Consider the following 17,762-nt stretch of genomic DNA (forward strand, 5'->3'; position numbering starts at 1 on the left):
GCAAAGGTTGGATACACACTTTTCGTGGATGCTTTAGGATGCTTAGGGCTGATCCTGCGTTGAGTAGGGGGTTGGACTAGATGGCCTGTATGGCCCCTTCCAACTCTATGATTCTATGAAGGGGGAAAAGGGAGATCTGAGTAACTACCAACCCATCAGTTTGACATCTATAGCTGGTAACAATTTAGAACAAATCATCAAATAGTCGGCCCTTGAACAGCTAGAGCGTATGGCTGTATTTACCGCTACTCCTCCAGTGGTGTTGTGGTGGTTCACAGAAATAAATCATTAAAGTACAATAAAACCCTATAAAATCCTCCCTTACAACAAGCAAGCAGTCAGATACCCTTCTAATTACTCCCGGTCCTATCCCTCCTCATTCAGCCAGAGGCCATGTCTTCTTCCACTGGGAGTGGGTGACAGATTTAATTGGGCCTTTTGTGTGTGTGTGTGGGGGGGGATCCTCAGTTGGAATGCTGGGACTCTGTCCTGGCCTCAACCATGGAAGACTGCGATCTTGAAATCCGTGAGGAAAGTTGACAACTCTGGCAGGGCCCTCAGCTCTTCTAGGAGGGTTGAGGCTAGGTGAATGTCCCGGGGGCCTGGAACAACCAATAGATTCATACCCACAGAGCGAAGGGCCCTGCAAGGGGCATAAGCAACCAAGCGGTCCCACAGGTATAAATGATTTGGATGAAGAAATAGAGGAAATTATTAAATTTGTATATGACACTAAACTGAAAAATGTAAAGTTCTGAATTTTGGTAGGGAAAAATTAATGTATCACTTTAGGATGCGTGAGAATTGTCTTGGCAGTAGTATGTGTGAAAAGTTATCTTGGGGACTTAGTAGCGCAGACACTGAACTTGAGTCAGCAGTGTGACACAGTGGCTAAAAAGGCAAATTGAAATTTGGGTATTTGTTGTATTAAAAGAATTATAGTGTCCAGATCACATGAGGTGATGTTACCACTTTACTCTGCTCTGTTAAGACTTCAGTTGGAGTTCTGTGTTCTGTTTTGGGCACCACAACTAAAGAAAGAGGCAGACAAATTGGAGCATGTCCAGAGGAGGGTCACAAAGAAGGTGAGGGGTTTGGAGACCAAGTTGTATGAGGAAAGGTTGAGGGAGTTTGGTCTGTTTAGCCTGGAGAGAAGATGACTAAGAGGTGATATGATAACCATCAACAAACACTTGAAGGTCTGCCCTATAGAAGATGAAGCAAAATTGATTTCTGTTGCCCCAGAGGGGCGGACCAGAACAAATGAGTTGAAATTAATTCAATAGAAATGTTGGCTAAACATCCAACAGATGTTCCTGACAGAGCAGTTCCTCAGTGCCGGGACTCTGTCAGCTTCCTTGGGAGGTGGTGAGTTCTCCTTCTTTGGATGTTTTTAAGGAGGGGCTAGATAGTCATCTGACAGAAATGCTGATTTTATGAACTTAGGCAGATTGTGAGTGGGTGGGCAGGAAGGGATGTGCCAGTGTTTGTCTCTTGTGGCCCATCCTTGTATGCCCAGGGAATTGCTGATCTCTACTGTGGGATGGTAGATGAATTTCCTGCAGGCCAGGCTGGATTCTGGAGATTTTGATGTATGTGTATGTGGGTCACTTGGGATGAAGTTGGAGTTACGGTGGGTAGGCAGGTTGTTGTGAATGCCTGTATTGTTCAGGGCGTTGGACTAGATGACTTTATTATTCACAAACACTAGCCAAGATTCTGACTTATGCGCAGTTTTCTTCATGTACGGTAAAATCTACTGTCTTTCAAATTCTTGTTCCAGACCAAATAGACCAAAAAAACAAACAGATTATTCAAATTTGTATTTTGAGATTCAAAATAATAATTGGCAGGGAGTTTTAGTTCTAATTTAGACGATGACCAAATTTCCCATTACATCACTCTGCAGTGTAGTGTGTTTAAGTGTTTTCAACAAGGAATATGATATCAAATGTGGAAGCTGAACTGAATTTTAATTATTCATCTAAAGTTTTATTCTTTATATTAATTTATGTATTTCATACATTTGTTTTTGTAGCTCAGCTGAAGAACAGTTTCAGTGGCAAACACAAGGTGAGTTATAATTGTGTAGAATTCTGCACTGAAAGTTTTATCTCAGTACTCTATATCTTCTATTAAAATACTCCAATTTTCCTTGCATGATTCCTTCAGGGTGGTCTAAGCTATTTCTGTTGGCTATCCTTAATCACGCTCCACAGGGAAATAAACGGGAATTTGCAGACAGATAAATAAGCCCTAAAATGAAAGAATATTTATGAATAACTATTCCTTATTAAGAGCCTCTTGTGACGCAAAGAGCCTCTTGTGGCGCAGAGTGGTAAGGCAGCAGACATGCAGTCTGAAGCTCTGCCCATGAGGCTGGGAGTTCCATCCCAGCAGCCGGCTCAAGGTTGACTCGGCCTTCCATCCTTCCGAGGTCGGTCAAATGAGTACCCAGCTTGCTGGGGGGTAAACAGGAATGACTGGGGAAGGCACTGGCAAACCACCCCGTATTGAGTCTGCCATGAAAACGGCATCAACCCAAGGGTCAGACACGACCCGGTGCTTGCACAGGGGATACTTTTACCTTTATTCCTTATTAATGGGTTTGGAAAATGATGTGACACATCTGAACAACGAGATTGTGAATAAGCAGGAACAGGGACAAGATGTGTTGCTGCTCTGAGAAGTACTGCTAGGTGCTCCTTTAATAGTTGTTCTGCTGCCATTTTGTGTGCTGCCTTGATTGTGATGCAGGTTATAGGTCTACAGTGGAGCTAGGCTGACTTTTCAGTTTGGGACCAGAGGGACCTTAGCCTCCCTTCAGAAGTCAGAACCGAACCCAGGCAAAGAACAGCTGATTTAGATGTCATCCCCCTCAAGTCAACAGCTGGCTCACGGGCACATTACCCAAACTGACACATCAGTTGTGAGACAGGTGAATTATGCTGCAGCTGTCAGTGCTATGGACAGGACAGGACGGGGGGGGGGGGAGGTGAACCTTCTCCTTTGAGGCAGTAGTTGTGAATTAACAGGGTTGTAAATGTCACCAAATTTACCAAAGATTCTGTTAGTTGGTTGATGGTTGTAATATAAAACTTTGCTCCTAAATTTATGTTTTTATACAATAATACACGGCCTCAGAAGTGTCTGTTGAAGTATCCAGAAGGAACTCACGTGGGGCAACAGCAGCTGTGATCATGAGGAACTCCAGGGTAAAAAGTCAAGAGTTCATGGAAAGGAGAGGATAAGAATTCATATTTCCAACTCAATTTTCAATCCCTATTGTTGTATTAAGCTTGATTTATGGTTATAACTGGAATTAATGATCTTGAGTAAGTTTCTCTTAATTGATGATCTTAAGCAGGATTGTTGCCAGCAGTATGAAGAACACTGAGGGCCATTCCGCACCAGGATCTATGTAGCAAATTGATTGCGGAATGAAAAAACGGCATTTTAAATAGTGGAATTCGTTGTTATGCATACCTGCCTTTGTAGTGGAATCCAGTTGCGTTTCTATCGTTTCCCACAGGTTTCCGGTCTCGGCAAAAATCGCTAGCCAGGAAGTGTTATTGCCGAGCTTTGTCCCGCCCCTGGCCGCCAAGCAGCCAATGGGCGGCCGTTATCATGCTCCCCAAAAGCCCCTTTCCCTTTAAGGAAGGTTTAAAAAAAAAACGTTGCAACAAATCTGCGTTGATTCGTTGCAACGGAGAGACCCATCTAGCTAGCAGGTGGTGTTTGAGCTGCCGTTTCATCGTTGCCACGCTCCCCCCGAGTGAAAAAAAAATACCCCCCCCCCCCGCACGGGCACGATTTTTGGCCGAAAATACAGTGAAAAATAAAGGGAAAATAAACCAGCAAACGGGGCTGTGTGTTGCTTCGTGCTTGGTGACTTAAAACAGTTCTGGGGAGGGACTGCAGCCAGGGAAGTCTCGCTGGGTAAACAAAAGCTCACCAGTGCGTTGATCTCTGCTCGCTCCGAGAAAAAAAAATGGCGATCGCTTTGCCGGAAGATCAAAGGAGAGAGCTAGACTTTGCAGAAACCGCAACAATGATAACGCACAGAACTTTCCTGCTAGTGTTGTAGATTGGTTGCAAGAGTGTAGAGCTTTCCGGAGGGTGAATCCACTTTTTGGGATTTCCCTGAAAGCGCTACAAAAGGTGAAGGTAAAGGTATCCCCTGTGCAAGCACCGAGTCATGTCTGACCCTTGGGGTGACGCCCTCTAGCGTTTTCATGGCAGACTCAATACGGGGTGGTTTGCCAGTGCCTTCCCCAGTCATGACCGTTTACCCCCCAGCAAGCTGGGTACTCATTTTACCGACCTCAGAAGGATGGAAGGCTGAGTCAACCTTGAGCCGGCTGCTGGGATTGAACTCCCAGCCTCATGGGCAAAGCTTTCAGACAGCTGCCTTACCACTCCGCGCCACAAGAGGCTCTTTGAACGAAGCGCTTTTTGCGGATCAGTTTCAGGAGTGTTGCAGATTGTCAACAACGTTGTGCATAACAGCAAAACAGTAGCGATTTCAATTTGCAACCATTGTGCAATTTTGAACGAGTGTGGAATGGCCCTGAATGTTGTAAACAGGTCATGCTTTATCCAACAATTTAACTAATTCTCCTTTAAAAAAACTTTTTTTTCAAAAGGGTCTTGCCTCCATTTTCTTTGAGGTTGCTAAGAACATTTTGTATTCTCTTTCTACAGATGGCCAGAAGGACATAGAAGATGAGCTTACGACCGGTCTTGAACTGGTGGATTCTTGTATTAGATCCCTGCAAGAGTCAGGAATACTTGATCCACAGGACTATTCAACTAGTGAAAGTAAGTTTCTGAAGCATTTACCTTTCTTTGTGTTCTGCTCTGAATTGAAGCCCAACCTATTCAGAATACTTTATGCTCTTAAGATGAAAGGCTATCTGGACATTATGGGGACAGCTGCCAGTGTGCCATGAGCAGCTGCTTCTCTGTGCGTGAAGAGGTTGGCCCTCATGTCGGTTTTGTGTCCTTTCCACATGACAGACAACACAGAGAGCAGCAGCAGATCCTTTTGCAAGCTCCTGGCTGTCAGGAGGAACATGCTGGATAGGGGAAAAACAAATGTCGACCTCAAATTTTAGAAGGGGTTTTCATGTACCTGGATGTTTGGACATTTCCTCCACAGCTTATTTCTGTGGGCTGTCTTCCTTGAGTCCCCTCGCCTTAACATTTTCTTTTGCACATCGCAGGTCTCTTTGCCATGGAATTGTTGTTTCCTTCCCAGACTGTGCCTGTGCGGTTTGATTCATAAATGTTCTTGTCCTGTTGCTGTTGTTAAAGCAGTCCCCCCCCCTCACACACACACACACACACAAACACGAATACTGTTTCCATGTCTTCAGGCCATGGAAGGCTGTTGGGGCCAGTGGCAACTAGAAAGAGACTGACATGAATGCACACCATCTCCTTCCTGAGCTCCCTTTTGTATTTTTCTTAACATGCCATCTTCCCTCTTTGTGCATTTTATGCTCTGCTTCTTCACCAAAGTTGTTAATATCCGTAGGGCTTCACTTCTTTTCCAGCCACTGCAAATAGGAACAGAATTGAAGTTCAGGTATGGATACCCTCTGGTGCTCATTCTCAGAGCCCAAATAGTTCCCACCAAAACCCTCTGTGGACGAAAGAGAGGTAGACATGCCCTTTGCTCTTGGCAGAATCTGGAGGAGGGAAAACACTTTTATACATTTTTGTATCAGGTCTGGGAGAAAGGATACATGTGACCACTGGAAAACATGGCTAAGTTACTGGCAAATGCAGTAATCCTAGCAGTGCCTGTCCTACAAGCTGCCTGTCATGCCAGCTTGGCCATTTTCTTCCATCCTGGAGTGGGACTGGCTCATCAGAGGCTTCTCCTAAGCAGCCCCCCTTGCTTGTTTTGTGAGGCTCTGTGTTCGTATGTGTGTTCCTTTGTGGTACACATAACAGTCCTCTGCTAGATCAAACATGGTTACTTTGGGAAAGTGGACCTCCCACCCGAATTTGGGTTTAGGGGATGTGGGGGTCTGAGGGCATCATCTCTTTAGTTCTTTGTCTTCAACAATGCTTATCTGCAAATGCTGATTTCCTATAAGATGCTGTCTTGCTATAATAAGGTTAACCTCTTATTATCCCAATAATTGGGACTCCTGTGTGCTCATCTTGAGGGATCTGTAAGACTGCACCCCAGGGTCATGACACCACCCTTCCAGCAGAATGGTACAGGTGAGGTGTGGGATGCTGAGAGGGGAGAACCCACAATAAGGGAGAGACACTGATCAGGAGGACAAAGGAATACAAGGAGGGGCTGGGGCAGGGGCCCCAGGAGAAGGAAAGGCTGGCTGTTGAAGAGGCTGCTGTCGGACCGCCCACTCAGTCTCGTCCAACAGCGAGAGGGATTTCTTTTCTGCCACTGAAAAAGAAAAGTAATTTGGAAGATTTAGGAAGCACCCTTTTCCCACTGAGAGGACCTAGGAGTGAAGAAGTGGCCTTATATGGTTCAATAGCTACAGCAAAGAAAAACCGCATCTATATAACTATAAAGACTTTTATCTATAAAAACTTTTTATTTCTTGTTTGAAGTTCTTATTTATTTAGTTGTAATGAATATGCAACATTTTGGTGTATTCTTCAGTTATACTGTACAAGGTATAACAAAAATTGCAATTTACATGAGAATAGTCCATTGGCATAGTAAGGAAACAAGTGCATTTAAAATGATTTCAAATCCTTAAAAGGTTAAACTCAGCACTGAGATGTAAATAGTTATATAAGTGAGTAAGGAAACAATAGCAAATTATTCTGTAAAACAAAGGCATAAAGTAACTTTTAGTACAGTAATAATAGTATTAGAAACCACTATTTACACTAAAGAATAAATGCTCAATGACCGTTCATGCACTGGGAACCTTATTCATTCATTCATTCATTCATTCATTCATTCATTCATTCATTCATTCGGGTTTTATACCGCCGTTCCCAATTGGGCTCACAGCGGTTTAGACAATAAAAGAATAAAACACAGTAGGTCCCATAGAGAGCCAAATTATGTTACTAAAATTTTTAAAACTAAGATAGTGACAGACTCAATTTATCCCCCTTGATCAGCCAGGGTCAACAATCCTACTAACCTACTGATGAGAATGGGAGCAGATGGAGGCGATGGACATAGGGGATCCCAGATTGAATAACAGGAACCCACCCCTCCCCCCAGGCGGCTTGAACACTTCCCCCTCCCCCTCTTGAATGCTGCCGGCTGGGTGCAAGCCTGCCATGCTCGCCATCCAGCGGCAGTCTAGCAGTGAGGCTCGGAGAGCGGAATCCGCATGCCATCCGGAGGCGGGCCCTTTTGGGGCTGGGCCAGTCAGAGCATTGCGCCTTCTGATTGGGCCTGGGCCAGTGGACCTGGACAGACAGGGCCAATCTCCTCCTAGGACAATCTCCTCCTAGGAGGCTGTTTGCCAAATATATAAGGGAGCAACATAGTATTAAGGATTGCAATTGCCACTCACATCAATTTTGTGATCCAAGAAAAATGAATTCTTGAACACATTTGATCACTTCGTCACACAAGACATATTGTGATATGTCTGGGTTTTTTTGCAGTTATCACTATTTTTCTTTTTAGTGTTTAAGAAAAGGCCAAATTTCTTACTTACTTCATTGACCCTTGTAATCAGCTTTTTGAGGCCTTCCCTAATTTCTGACAGGCGGGTCATGTCATCATCATACCTAAAATTATTTATATTCCTTTGTCCAATCTTAATTCCAGTGTTTGATTCTTTGAGTTCCATCTTTCTCATAATGATCTCAGCATACAAAAGTTAAGCAGGTAGGGGGAAAGAATACAACATTGGTGCACTCCTTTCCCTATTTTGAACCAGTCAGTGTCATCAAATGATATTTGTATAATCAACTTTGTGGTTTGCATAGAGCAATGTCTGGGGGTCTTAGTAGACCATAAACTGAATATGATTTTATTAAAAGGGTATAGTGTTCAGATCACGCGAGGTGATGTTACCGCTTTACTCCGCTCTGGTTAGACCTCACTTAGAATACTGGGCACCACAAATTCTGGGCACCACAACTGAAGAAAGATGTAGAGAAACTGGAGCATGTCCAGGGGAGGGCTACAAAGATAGTTAGGGGTTTGAAGATCAAGTCATATGAGGAAAGATTGAGGGAGATTGGTCTCTTTAGCCTGGAGAGAAGAAAATAGAGGCTGGATAGCCATCTGATGGAGAGGCTGATTCTGTAAAGATTCAAGGGAGTGGCAGGTTACAGTGGATGAGCGATAGGTTTGTGAGTGTCCTGCATAGTATAGGAGGTTGGACTAGATGACCTTGCAACTCTAAGATTCTATGATTTTTATTATTATTGTTGTTGTTGTTATTATTATTATTATATTTATATAATAATACCCGAAGTCTCAGGTATTTACATCAAACTTCCTTAACCCTGATGTTCTCTTGATGTTGTGGAGCTTTAGTGAGTTACAGTTCTTTATCTGAACCAGTAGTTCTCAACCTGGGGTTTGGGACTAGATGGCCTGTATGGCCCCTTCCAACTCCATGATTCTATGATTCTATTATTCTATGACAAGAGAGCCAGTTTGGTGTAATGGTTAGGAGTGCGGACTTCTAATCTGGCATACCGGGTTTGATTCTGCACACCCCCAGCTGGGTGACCTTGGGCTCGCCATGGCACTGATAAAACTGTTCTGACCAAACAGTGAAATCAGGGCTCTCTCAGCCTCACCTCCCTCATAGGATGTCTGTTATGGGGAGAGGAAAGGGAAGGTGACTGTAAGCCACTTTGAGCCTCCTTCTGGTAGAGAAAAGCGGCATATAAAAACCAACTCTACTTTTTCTTCTTGAAATGAGAAACCCCAGGTAAAAACCAATTTATATACAATCATGAACAATGGATCTTTACACCATTGGTCAATTTTTGTTTAATTTCATTGAAAGAACACTTGTAGAAATTTATGGTTGGGGTCACCATAACATGAGGAACTGTATTAAAGGGTTGCGGCATTAGGAAGGTTGAGAAACACTAATCTGAACTGTAATCAGGATATGTTTTCACAGCAAGGATTGAACTTGACCATTGTCAGCTGTGTAGTCCTTTTGGTAATGTCCAAGTGTATTATGTGAAATTGATTTTCATGATGGAATTGTGCCAGATGATCACCTGCATCAGTCCTCTCTCCAAGTCTGAAATTGCCAACTTTTGCATTAAAGTCACCCAGTATATAAATGGCAACCTTGTTGGGGACTCGTTTTAATATGTCTTGAATGCCAGTATAGAAGTCTTCAATTTCCACCTCAGTTGCCTCAGTTGTCGGAGCGTATACTAGGAGAGCTGTGATATTTATTGGCTAGGCACAAATTCAAATTGTTATGGTTCAATCGTTGTTCATTGAAAAACTTTCTGTGTGCTTCTTATGGAGTTGTGTCCTGATTTGTTGTTGTTGTTGTTAGGTGCGAAGTCGTGTCCAACCCATCGCGACCCCATGGACAATGATCCTCCAGGCCTTCCTGTCCTCTACCATTCCCCGGAGTTCATTTAAGTTTGTATCTACTGCTTCAGTGACTCCATCCAGCCACCTCATTCTCTGTCGTCCCCTTCTTCTTTTGCCCTCAATCGCTCCCAACATTAGGCTCTTCTCCAGGGAGTCCTTCCTTCTCATGAGGTGGCCAAAGTATTTGAGTTTCATCTTCAGGATCTGGCCTTCTAAGGAGCAGGCAGGGCTGATCTCCTCTAGGACTGACCGGTTTGTTCGCCTTGCAGTTCAAGGGACTCTCAAGAGTCTTCTCCAGTACCAGAGTCTCAATCCAGTCTCAATTCTTTGATGCTCGGCCTTCCTTATGGTCCAACTTTCGCAGCCATACATTGCAACTGGGAATACCATAGCCTTGACAAAACACACTTTTGTTGGCAGGGTGATATCTCTGCTTTTTAGGATCCCATAGCTTTTCTCCCGAGGAGAAAGTGTCTTTTAACTTCTTTGCTGAAGTCCCCATCTGCAGTGATCTTGGAGCCCAGGAAAATAAAATCTGTCACTATCTCCATTTCTTCCCCATCTATTTGCCAGGAATTGAGAGGGCCAGATGCCATGATCTTTGTTTTCTTGATGTTGAGTTTCAAGCCAACTTTTGCACTCTCTTCCTTCACCCACATCAACAGGCTCTTTAGTTCCTCTTCACTTTCTGCATATCTGAGGTTGTTGATATTTCTCCCTGCAATCTTGATCCCAATTTGTGACTCCTCTAATCCTGCCTTTCTCATGATATGCTCCGCATACAAGTTAAATAGGCAAGGCGACAGTATACAGCCTTGCCGAACTCCTTTCTCAATTTTGAACCAATCAGTGATTCCATGTTCAGTTCTCACTGTTGCTTCTTGACCTGCATATATGTTTCTCAAGAGACAAATAAGATGCTCTGGTATTCCCATCACTTTAAGAACTTGCCACAATTTGTTGTGCTCCACACAATCAAAGGCTTTAGCATAGTCAATGAAACAGAAGTAGATGTTCTCCTGGAACTCCCTAGCTTTCTCCATGATCCAGCGTATGTTGGCAATTTGGTCGCTAGTTCCTCTGCCTCTTCGAAATCCTGCCTGTACTTCTGGAAGTTCTCGGTCCACATATTGCTGGAGCCTAGCTTGTAAAATTTTGAGCATAACTTTGCTAGCATGAGAAATGGTGTGGTAGTTTGAACATTCCTTGGCATTGCCCTTCTTTGGGATTGGAATGTAAACTGACCTTTTACAATCCTGTGGCCATTGTTGAGTTTTCCAAATTTGCTGGCATATAGAGTGTAGCACTTTTACTGCATCGTCTTTTAAGACTGTGAATAGTTCAACTGGAATGCTGTCACCACCACTACCTTTATTGTTGTTCAGACTTCCTAAGGCCCATTTGACTTCACATTCCAGGATGTCTGGCTCCAGGTCAGTAACTACCCCTTTGTGGTTATCAGGGATGTTAAGCTCACTCTTGTATAGTTCTTCTGTAGAATTTTGCCACCTTGTTTTAATCTCTTCTGCTTCTGTGATGTCCCAATCATTTTGGTCCCTTATCATACCCATCTTTGCATGAAACATTCTCTTCATATCTCCAATTTTCATGAACAGATCTCTGGTCCTCCCCATTCTATTGTTTTCTTCTATTTGTTTGCACTGTTCATTTAAAAAGGCATTCTTATCTCTTCTAACTTTTCTCTGGAATTCTGCATTCAGTTGGGTATATCTTTCTCTTTCTCCCTTGCCTTTCACTTCCCTTCTCTCCTTAGCTATTTGTAAAGCTTCCTCAGACAGCCATTTTGATTTCTTGCATTTCTTTTTCTTTGGGATGGTTTTAGTTGCTACCTCTTGTACAATGTTGCGAACCTCCGTCCATGGTTCTTCAGGCACTCTGTCTATCAGATCTAATTTCTTAAATCTATTTGCCACATCTACTGTATATTTGTCGGGGATATGATTTAGTTCATACCTGAGTGCCTAGTGCTTTTCCCTACTTTCTTCATTTTAAGCCTAAATTTTGCAACAAGAAGCTGCAACAAGAAGCTGATGCCCTGAACCACAATCAGCTCCTGGCCTTGTTTTTATTGACCGTATAGAATCATAGAATCATAGAGTTGGAAGGGGCCATACAGGCCATCTAGTCCAACCCCCTGCTCACCGCAGGATCAGCCCTAAGCATCCTAAAGCATCCAAGAAAAGTGTGCATCCAACCTTTGCTTGAAGACTGCCAGTGAGGGGGAGCTCACCACCTCCTTAGGCAGCCTATTCCACTGCTGAACTACTCTGACTGTGAAAAAGTTTTTCCTGATATCTAGCCTATATCGTTGTACTTGAAGTTTAAACCCATTACTGCGTGTCCTCTCCTCTGCAGCCAACAGAAAGCATCTTGTTCTCATTTGCCCATTTTTCCATTGTGTTCAGATCTCGTTGAACTCTATCTCTATCTTCCAGAGTATTTGCTAGTCCTCCCAATTTGGTGTCATCTGCAAACTTGATGAGTAGTCCCTCCACCCCCTTATCTAGATCATTAATAAATATGTTAAAAAGTACCGGGCCGAGCACCGAGCCCTGAGGTACCCCGCTACTTACCTCTCTCCAGTCTGATGAAACACCATTGACAACAACTCGGAAGAGCAAACGTTATACCGATCTTCAAAAAAGGGAGGAAGGATGACCCGGGAAACTACAGACCAGTGAGTCTGACCTCTGTTGTGGGGAAGATAATGGAGCAGATATTAAAGGGAGCGATCTGCAAACATCTGGAGGACAATTTGGTGATCCAAGGAAGTCAGCATGGATTTGTCTCCAACAGGTCCTGCCAGACCAACCTAGTTTCCTTTTTTGACCAAATAACAGGTTTGCTGGATCGGGGAAATTTGGTTGATGTCATTTACTTGGATTTTAGTAAAGCTTTTGACAAGGTTCCCCATGATGTTCTGATGGATAAGTTGAAGGACTGCAATCTGGATTTTCAGATCGTTAGGTGGATAGGGAATTGGTTAGACAACCGCACTCAAAGAGTTGTTGTCAATGGTGTTTCATCAGACTGGAGAGAGGTGAGTAGCGGGGTACCTCAGGGTTCGGTGCTCGGCCCGGTACTTTTTAACATATTTATTAATGATCTAGATGAGGGGGTGGAGGGACTACTCATCAAGTTTGCAGATGACACCAAATTGGGAGGACTGGCAAATACTCCGGAAGATAGAGACAGAGTTCAACGAGATCTGAACACAATGGAACAATGGGCAAATGAGAACAAGATGCAATTTAATAAAGATAAGTGTAAAGTTCTGCATCTGGGTCAGAAAAATGAAAAGCATGCCTACTGGATGGGGGATACGCTTCTAGGTAGCACTGTGTGTGAACGAGACCTTGGGGTACTTGTGGATTGTAAACTAAACATGAGCAGGCAGTGTGATGCAGCGGTAAAAAAGGCAAATGCCATTTTGGGCTGTATCAACAGAGGCATCACATCAAAATCACAAGATGTCATAGTCCCATTGTATACGGCGCTGGTCAGACCACACCTGGAGTACTGTGTGCAGTTCTGGAGGCCTCACTTCAAGAAGGACATCGATAAAATTGAAAGGGTACAGAGGAGAGCGACGAAGATGATCTGGGGCCAAGGGACCAAGCCCTATGAAGATAGGTTGAGGGACTTGGGAATGTTCAGCCTGGAGAAAAGGAGGTTGAGAGGGGACATGATAGCCCTCTTTAAGTATTTGAAAGGTTGTCATTTGGAGGAGGGCAGGATGCTGTTTCTGCTGGCTGCAGAGGAGAGGACACGCAGTAATGGCTTTAAACTTCAAGTACAATGATATAGGCTAGATATCAGGAAAATTTTTTTCACAGTCAGAGTAGTTCAGCAGTGGAATAGGCTGCCTAAGGAGGTGGTGAGCGCCCCCTCACTGGAAGTCTTCAAGCAATGGTTGGATACACACTTTTCTTGGATGCTTTAGGATGCTTAGGGCTAATCCTGCGTTGAGCAGGGGGTTGGACTAGATGGCCTGTATGGCCCCTTCCAACTCTATGATTCTATGATTCTATGATTTTATATTAAAAAGTACCGGACTCAGCACCGAGACCTGAGGTATCCCGCTACTCACCTCCCTCCAGTCTGATGAAACACCATTGACAACAACTCTTTGAGTGCGGTTCTCTAACCAATTTCCTATCCACCTAACTATCTGAAAATCCAGATTGCAGTCCTTCAACTTATCCATCAGAACATCATGGGGAACCTTATCAAAAACTTTACTAAAATCCAAGGAAACAACATCAACCGAATTTCCACGATCCAGCAAACCTGTCAAAAAAGGAAACCAGGTTGGTCTGACAGGACCTGTTGGAGACAAATCCATGCTGGCTTCCTTGGATCCCCAAATTGTCCTCCAGATGTTTGCAGATAGCTCCCTTTAATATCTGCTTCATTATCTTACCCACAACACAGGTCAGACTCACTGGTCTATATTTTCCTGGGTCATCCTTCCTCCCTTTCTTGAAGATCAGAATAACGTTTGCTCTCTTCCAGTCCTCCGGGACATCTCCAGTCCTTAAAGAGGTCCCGAAGATGATGGACAAGGGTTCTACAAGTTCTCCGGAAAGTTCTTTGAGCACTCTCAGATGCATTTCATCTGGCCCAGGGGATTTGAACTCATCCAGTGCAGCTAAATGCCTCTCAACAACCTCTCTGTCCATGTCAACCTGCCACCCAGACACTATCTCTTGGCTACGGCCATCTCTAGATGTGCCTAAAACCTTTGACCTGTGGGAAAAAACAGATATAAAATAGGCACTGAGCCTTTCTGCTTTCTCTGCATCTTCTGTTAGAGTTTGTCCATCCGCCCCCGACAGTGGGCCTATTGCCTCCTTTACTTTATGTTTGCTCCTCACATAACTGAAAATTTTCTTGTTACAGTGGGCTTCCCTGGCCAATCTTAGAATCACAGAATCATAGAATCATAGAGTTGGAAGGGGCCACAAAGGCCATCTAGTCCAACCCCCTGCTCAATGCAGGATTAGCCCTAAGCATCCTAAAGCATCCAAGAAACGTGTGTATCCAACCTTTGCTTGAAGACTTCCAGTGAGGGGGAGCTCACCACCTCCTTAGGCAGCCTATTCCACTGCTGAACTACTCTGACTGTGAATAAATTTTTCCTGATATCTAGCCTATATCGTTGTACTTGAAGTTTAAACCCATTACTGCGTGTCCTCTCCTCTGCAGCCAACAGAAACAGAAATCTTAGCTCACTCTCAGCTTTGGCCTTTCTGATGATTGATCTACAGTGCCTAGTAACCTGTAGGTACTCTTCTTTAGAGGTCTGTCCTTCCCTCCATTTCCTGAATATTTCCCTTTTCTTTCTTAGTTCCTCTTGAAGTTCTCTGTTCATCCAAATAGACTTCTTAGAGCTCCTGCAGTGTTTTCTTCTTTCTGGGATAGTCATTGATTGAGCATGGAATAGCTCTTGTTTGATTAGCGCCCACCCTTCAGTAAGGTTCCACATGATATTCTTGTTTCAAGCAAGAAAAAGAATAGGGACACCATAGGACCTCTGCGAGGACAAGAAAGTGAAATTATAACAGACTAGGAATAAAGCCCATTGTAGGGAAAATACAATGGGCGCTAGCAGGGGTTGCGTGGGTGCGGGCAGGGCTCCGTGGAAGCGGAGGTGTAGCCTAGCAGCACAGTGGCCCCACTCCAGTGGGGTGGGAGATGTGCGGCAGCGGGCGTTGTAGGCAGCACGGCAGGGATCCCGGGGGGGCAGAGCAAGGAAGAGGCGAGGGCTGCACGAGGCAGGGGAGCTTACTTGTGGTGCGGCTCCAGGTGCGGCTCGTCGATGGCCTCATGGTGAATGTGGCAATGTCGGAGCGCGGGCAAGCAGGTAAGGGCAAGCAGGTAAGGAGGGCAAGCAGGTAAGGGGCTGTTGGATGTCAGGGCATGTCTGTGGTGGTGGCGGGGAAGGTCGGGGACAGGCTGGAAAGTGGCGAGGCGCAAGTGCGGTGGGGGTTGGCGGGGAAGTGCGGGCAGTGGCGGCCGTGGGTGGACGGTGGGGATCGGGGGTGTCAGGAAGGGAGGAGGGTGGGAAGGGCGCAGTCGGCGGCGGCCGTGGGTGGATTCATGTCCGTAGCCGGGGATATCAAGAAAAAGTTTTTCTCAGTCAGAGTAGTTCAGCAGTGGAATAGATTGCCTAAGGAGGTGGTGAGCACCCCCTCACTGGAAGTCTTCAAGCAAAGGTTGGATACACACTTTTCTTGGATGCTTTAGGATGCTTAGGGCTAATCCTGCGTTGAGCAGGGGGTTGGACTAGATGGCCTGTATGGCCCCTTCCAACTCTATGATTCTATGATTCTTTGAGTGCAGTTCTCTAACCAATTCCCTATCCACTTAACTATCTGAAAATCCAGATTGCAGTCCTTCAACCTATCCATCAGAACATCATGGGGAACCTTGTCAAAAGCTTTACTAAAATCCAAGTAAACGACATCAACCGAATTTCCCCGATCCAGCAAACCTGTTACTTGGTCAAAAAAGGAAACCAGGTTCGTCTGGCAGGACCTGTTGGAGACAAATCCATGCTGACTACCTTGGATCACCAAATTGTCCTCCAGATGTTTGCAGATTGCTCCCTTTAATATCTGCTCCATTATCTTCCCCACAATAGAGGTCAGACTCACTGGACTGTAGTTTCCCGGGTCATCCTTCCTCCCTTTTTTGAAGATTGGAATAACGTTTGCTCTCTTCCAGTCCTCCGGGACATCTCCAGTCCTTAAAGAGGTTCTGAAGATGATGGACAAGGGCTGTGAAAGTTCTCTGGAAAGTTCTTTGAGTACTCTCGGGTGCATTTCATCCGGACCAGGGGATTTGAACTCATCCAGTGCAGCTAAATGCCTCTAGACAACCTCTCTATCCATGTTAACCTGCCACCCAGACACTAACCTTTGGCTACGGCCATCTCTAGATGTGCCTAAACACTTTGACCTGTGGGAAAAAACAGATGTAAAATAGGCACTAAGCCTTTCTGCTTTCTCTGCATCTTCCGTTAGAGTTAGTCCATCTGCACCCGACAGTGGGCCTATTGCCTCCTTTACTTTACGTTTGCTCCTCACATAACTGAAAAATCTTTTCTTGTTACAATGGGCTTCCCTGGCCAATCTTAGCTCACTCTCAGCTTTGGCCTTTCTGATGATTGATCTACAGTGCCTAGTAACCTGTAGGTACTCTTCTTTAGAGCTCTGTCCTTCCCTCCATTTCCTGAACATTTTCCTTTTCTTTCTTAATTCCTCTTGAAGTTCTCTGTTCATCCAAATAGGCTTCTTAGAGCTCTTTCAGTGTTTTCGTATAGAACTTCTCCATCTTTGGCTTCAGAGCACATAGTCAATCTGATTTCTGTGTTGACTGTCTGGTGATGTCCATGTGTAGAATCATCTCTTGGATTGTTGGAAAAGAGTGTTTGCTATGACCATTGCATTCTCTTGACAAAATTCTACCAGCCTGTGCCCTGCTTTATTTTGTACTCAAAGGCCAAACTTGCCTGTTATCCCGGTTATCTTTTGGCTTCCTACTTTAGCATTCCAATCCCCCATGATGATAAGCACATCATTTTTTGGTGTTGCTTCTAGAAGGTGTTGTAGGGCTTCATAGAACTGGTCAACTTCATCCTCTTCAGCAGCAGTGGTTGGGGCATAGACCTGGATTACTGTGATGTTGAATGGTTTGCTTTGGATTCGAACTGAGATCATTCTGTCATTTTGGGGATTGTATCCCAAGACTGCTTTTCCTATTCTCTTATTGATTATGAAGGCTACTCCATTTCTCCTGCGAGATTGTTGTCCACAGTAGTATACCTGATGATCATCTGAATTAAATTCACCCATTCCTGTCCATTTTAGTTCACTGATTCCTAAAATGTCGATGTTCAATCTTGTCATTTCTTATTTGACCACGTCCAGCTTGCCTTAATGCATGGATCTGACATTCCAGGTTCCTATGGAATAAAAATCTTTACAACATCTGACTGTCTTTTCGCCACCAGTTACTTCCACAACTGAGCGTCCTTTCGGCTTTGGCCCAGTCGCTTCATTCATTCTGGCTCTACTCGTACTAGCCGTCTGCTCATCCCCAGTAGCATATTGGACAGCTTCCGGCCTGAGGGGTTCATCTTCCGGCGTCATATCGTTATGCCTTTTGGAACTGTCCATAGAGTTTTCATGGCAAAGATACT

The 17,762-nt window shown here is 44.5% G+C and overlaps 1 protein-coding gene across 13 annotated transcripts in view; it reads left to right on the forward strand.

The window, feature by feature from the left end:
* CTNND2 (catenin delta 2) overlaps positions 1-17,762 on the forward strand; it is a 671,801-nt gene that overhangs the window by 177,119 nt on the left and 476,920 nt on the right. For all 13 annotated transcript variants that reach the window (XM_077353364.1, XM_077353370.1, XM_077353371.1 and 10 more), the window contains 2 exons: positions 2,039-2,073; positions 4,705-4,821. In XM_077353364.1, coding sequence (XP_077209479.1) covers positions 2,039-2,073; positions 4,705-4,821 — 152 coding nt within the window. The remainder of the gene's footprint in view (positions 1-2,038; positions 2,074-4,704; positions 4,822-17,762) is intronic.

The sequence above is a fragment of the Paroedura picta genome, chromosome 9 (assembly GCF_049243985.1).
Source record: "Paroedura picta isolate Pp20150507F chromosome 9, Ppicta_v3.0, whole genome shotgun sequence".
NCBI classification, from domain to species: domain Eukaryota; kingdom Metazoa; phylum Chordata; class Lepidosauria; order Squamata; family Gekkonidae; genus Paroedura; species Paroedura picta.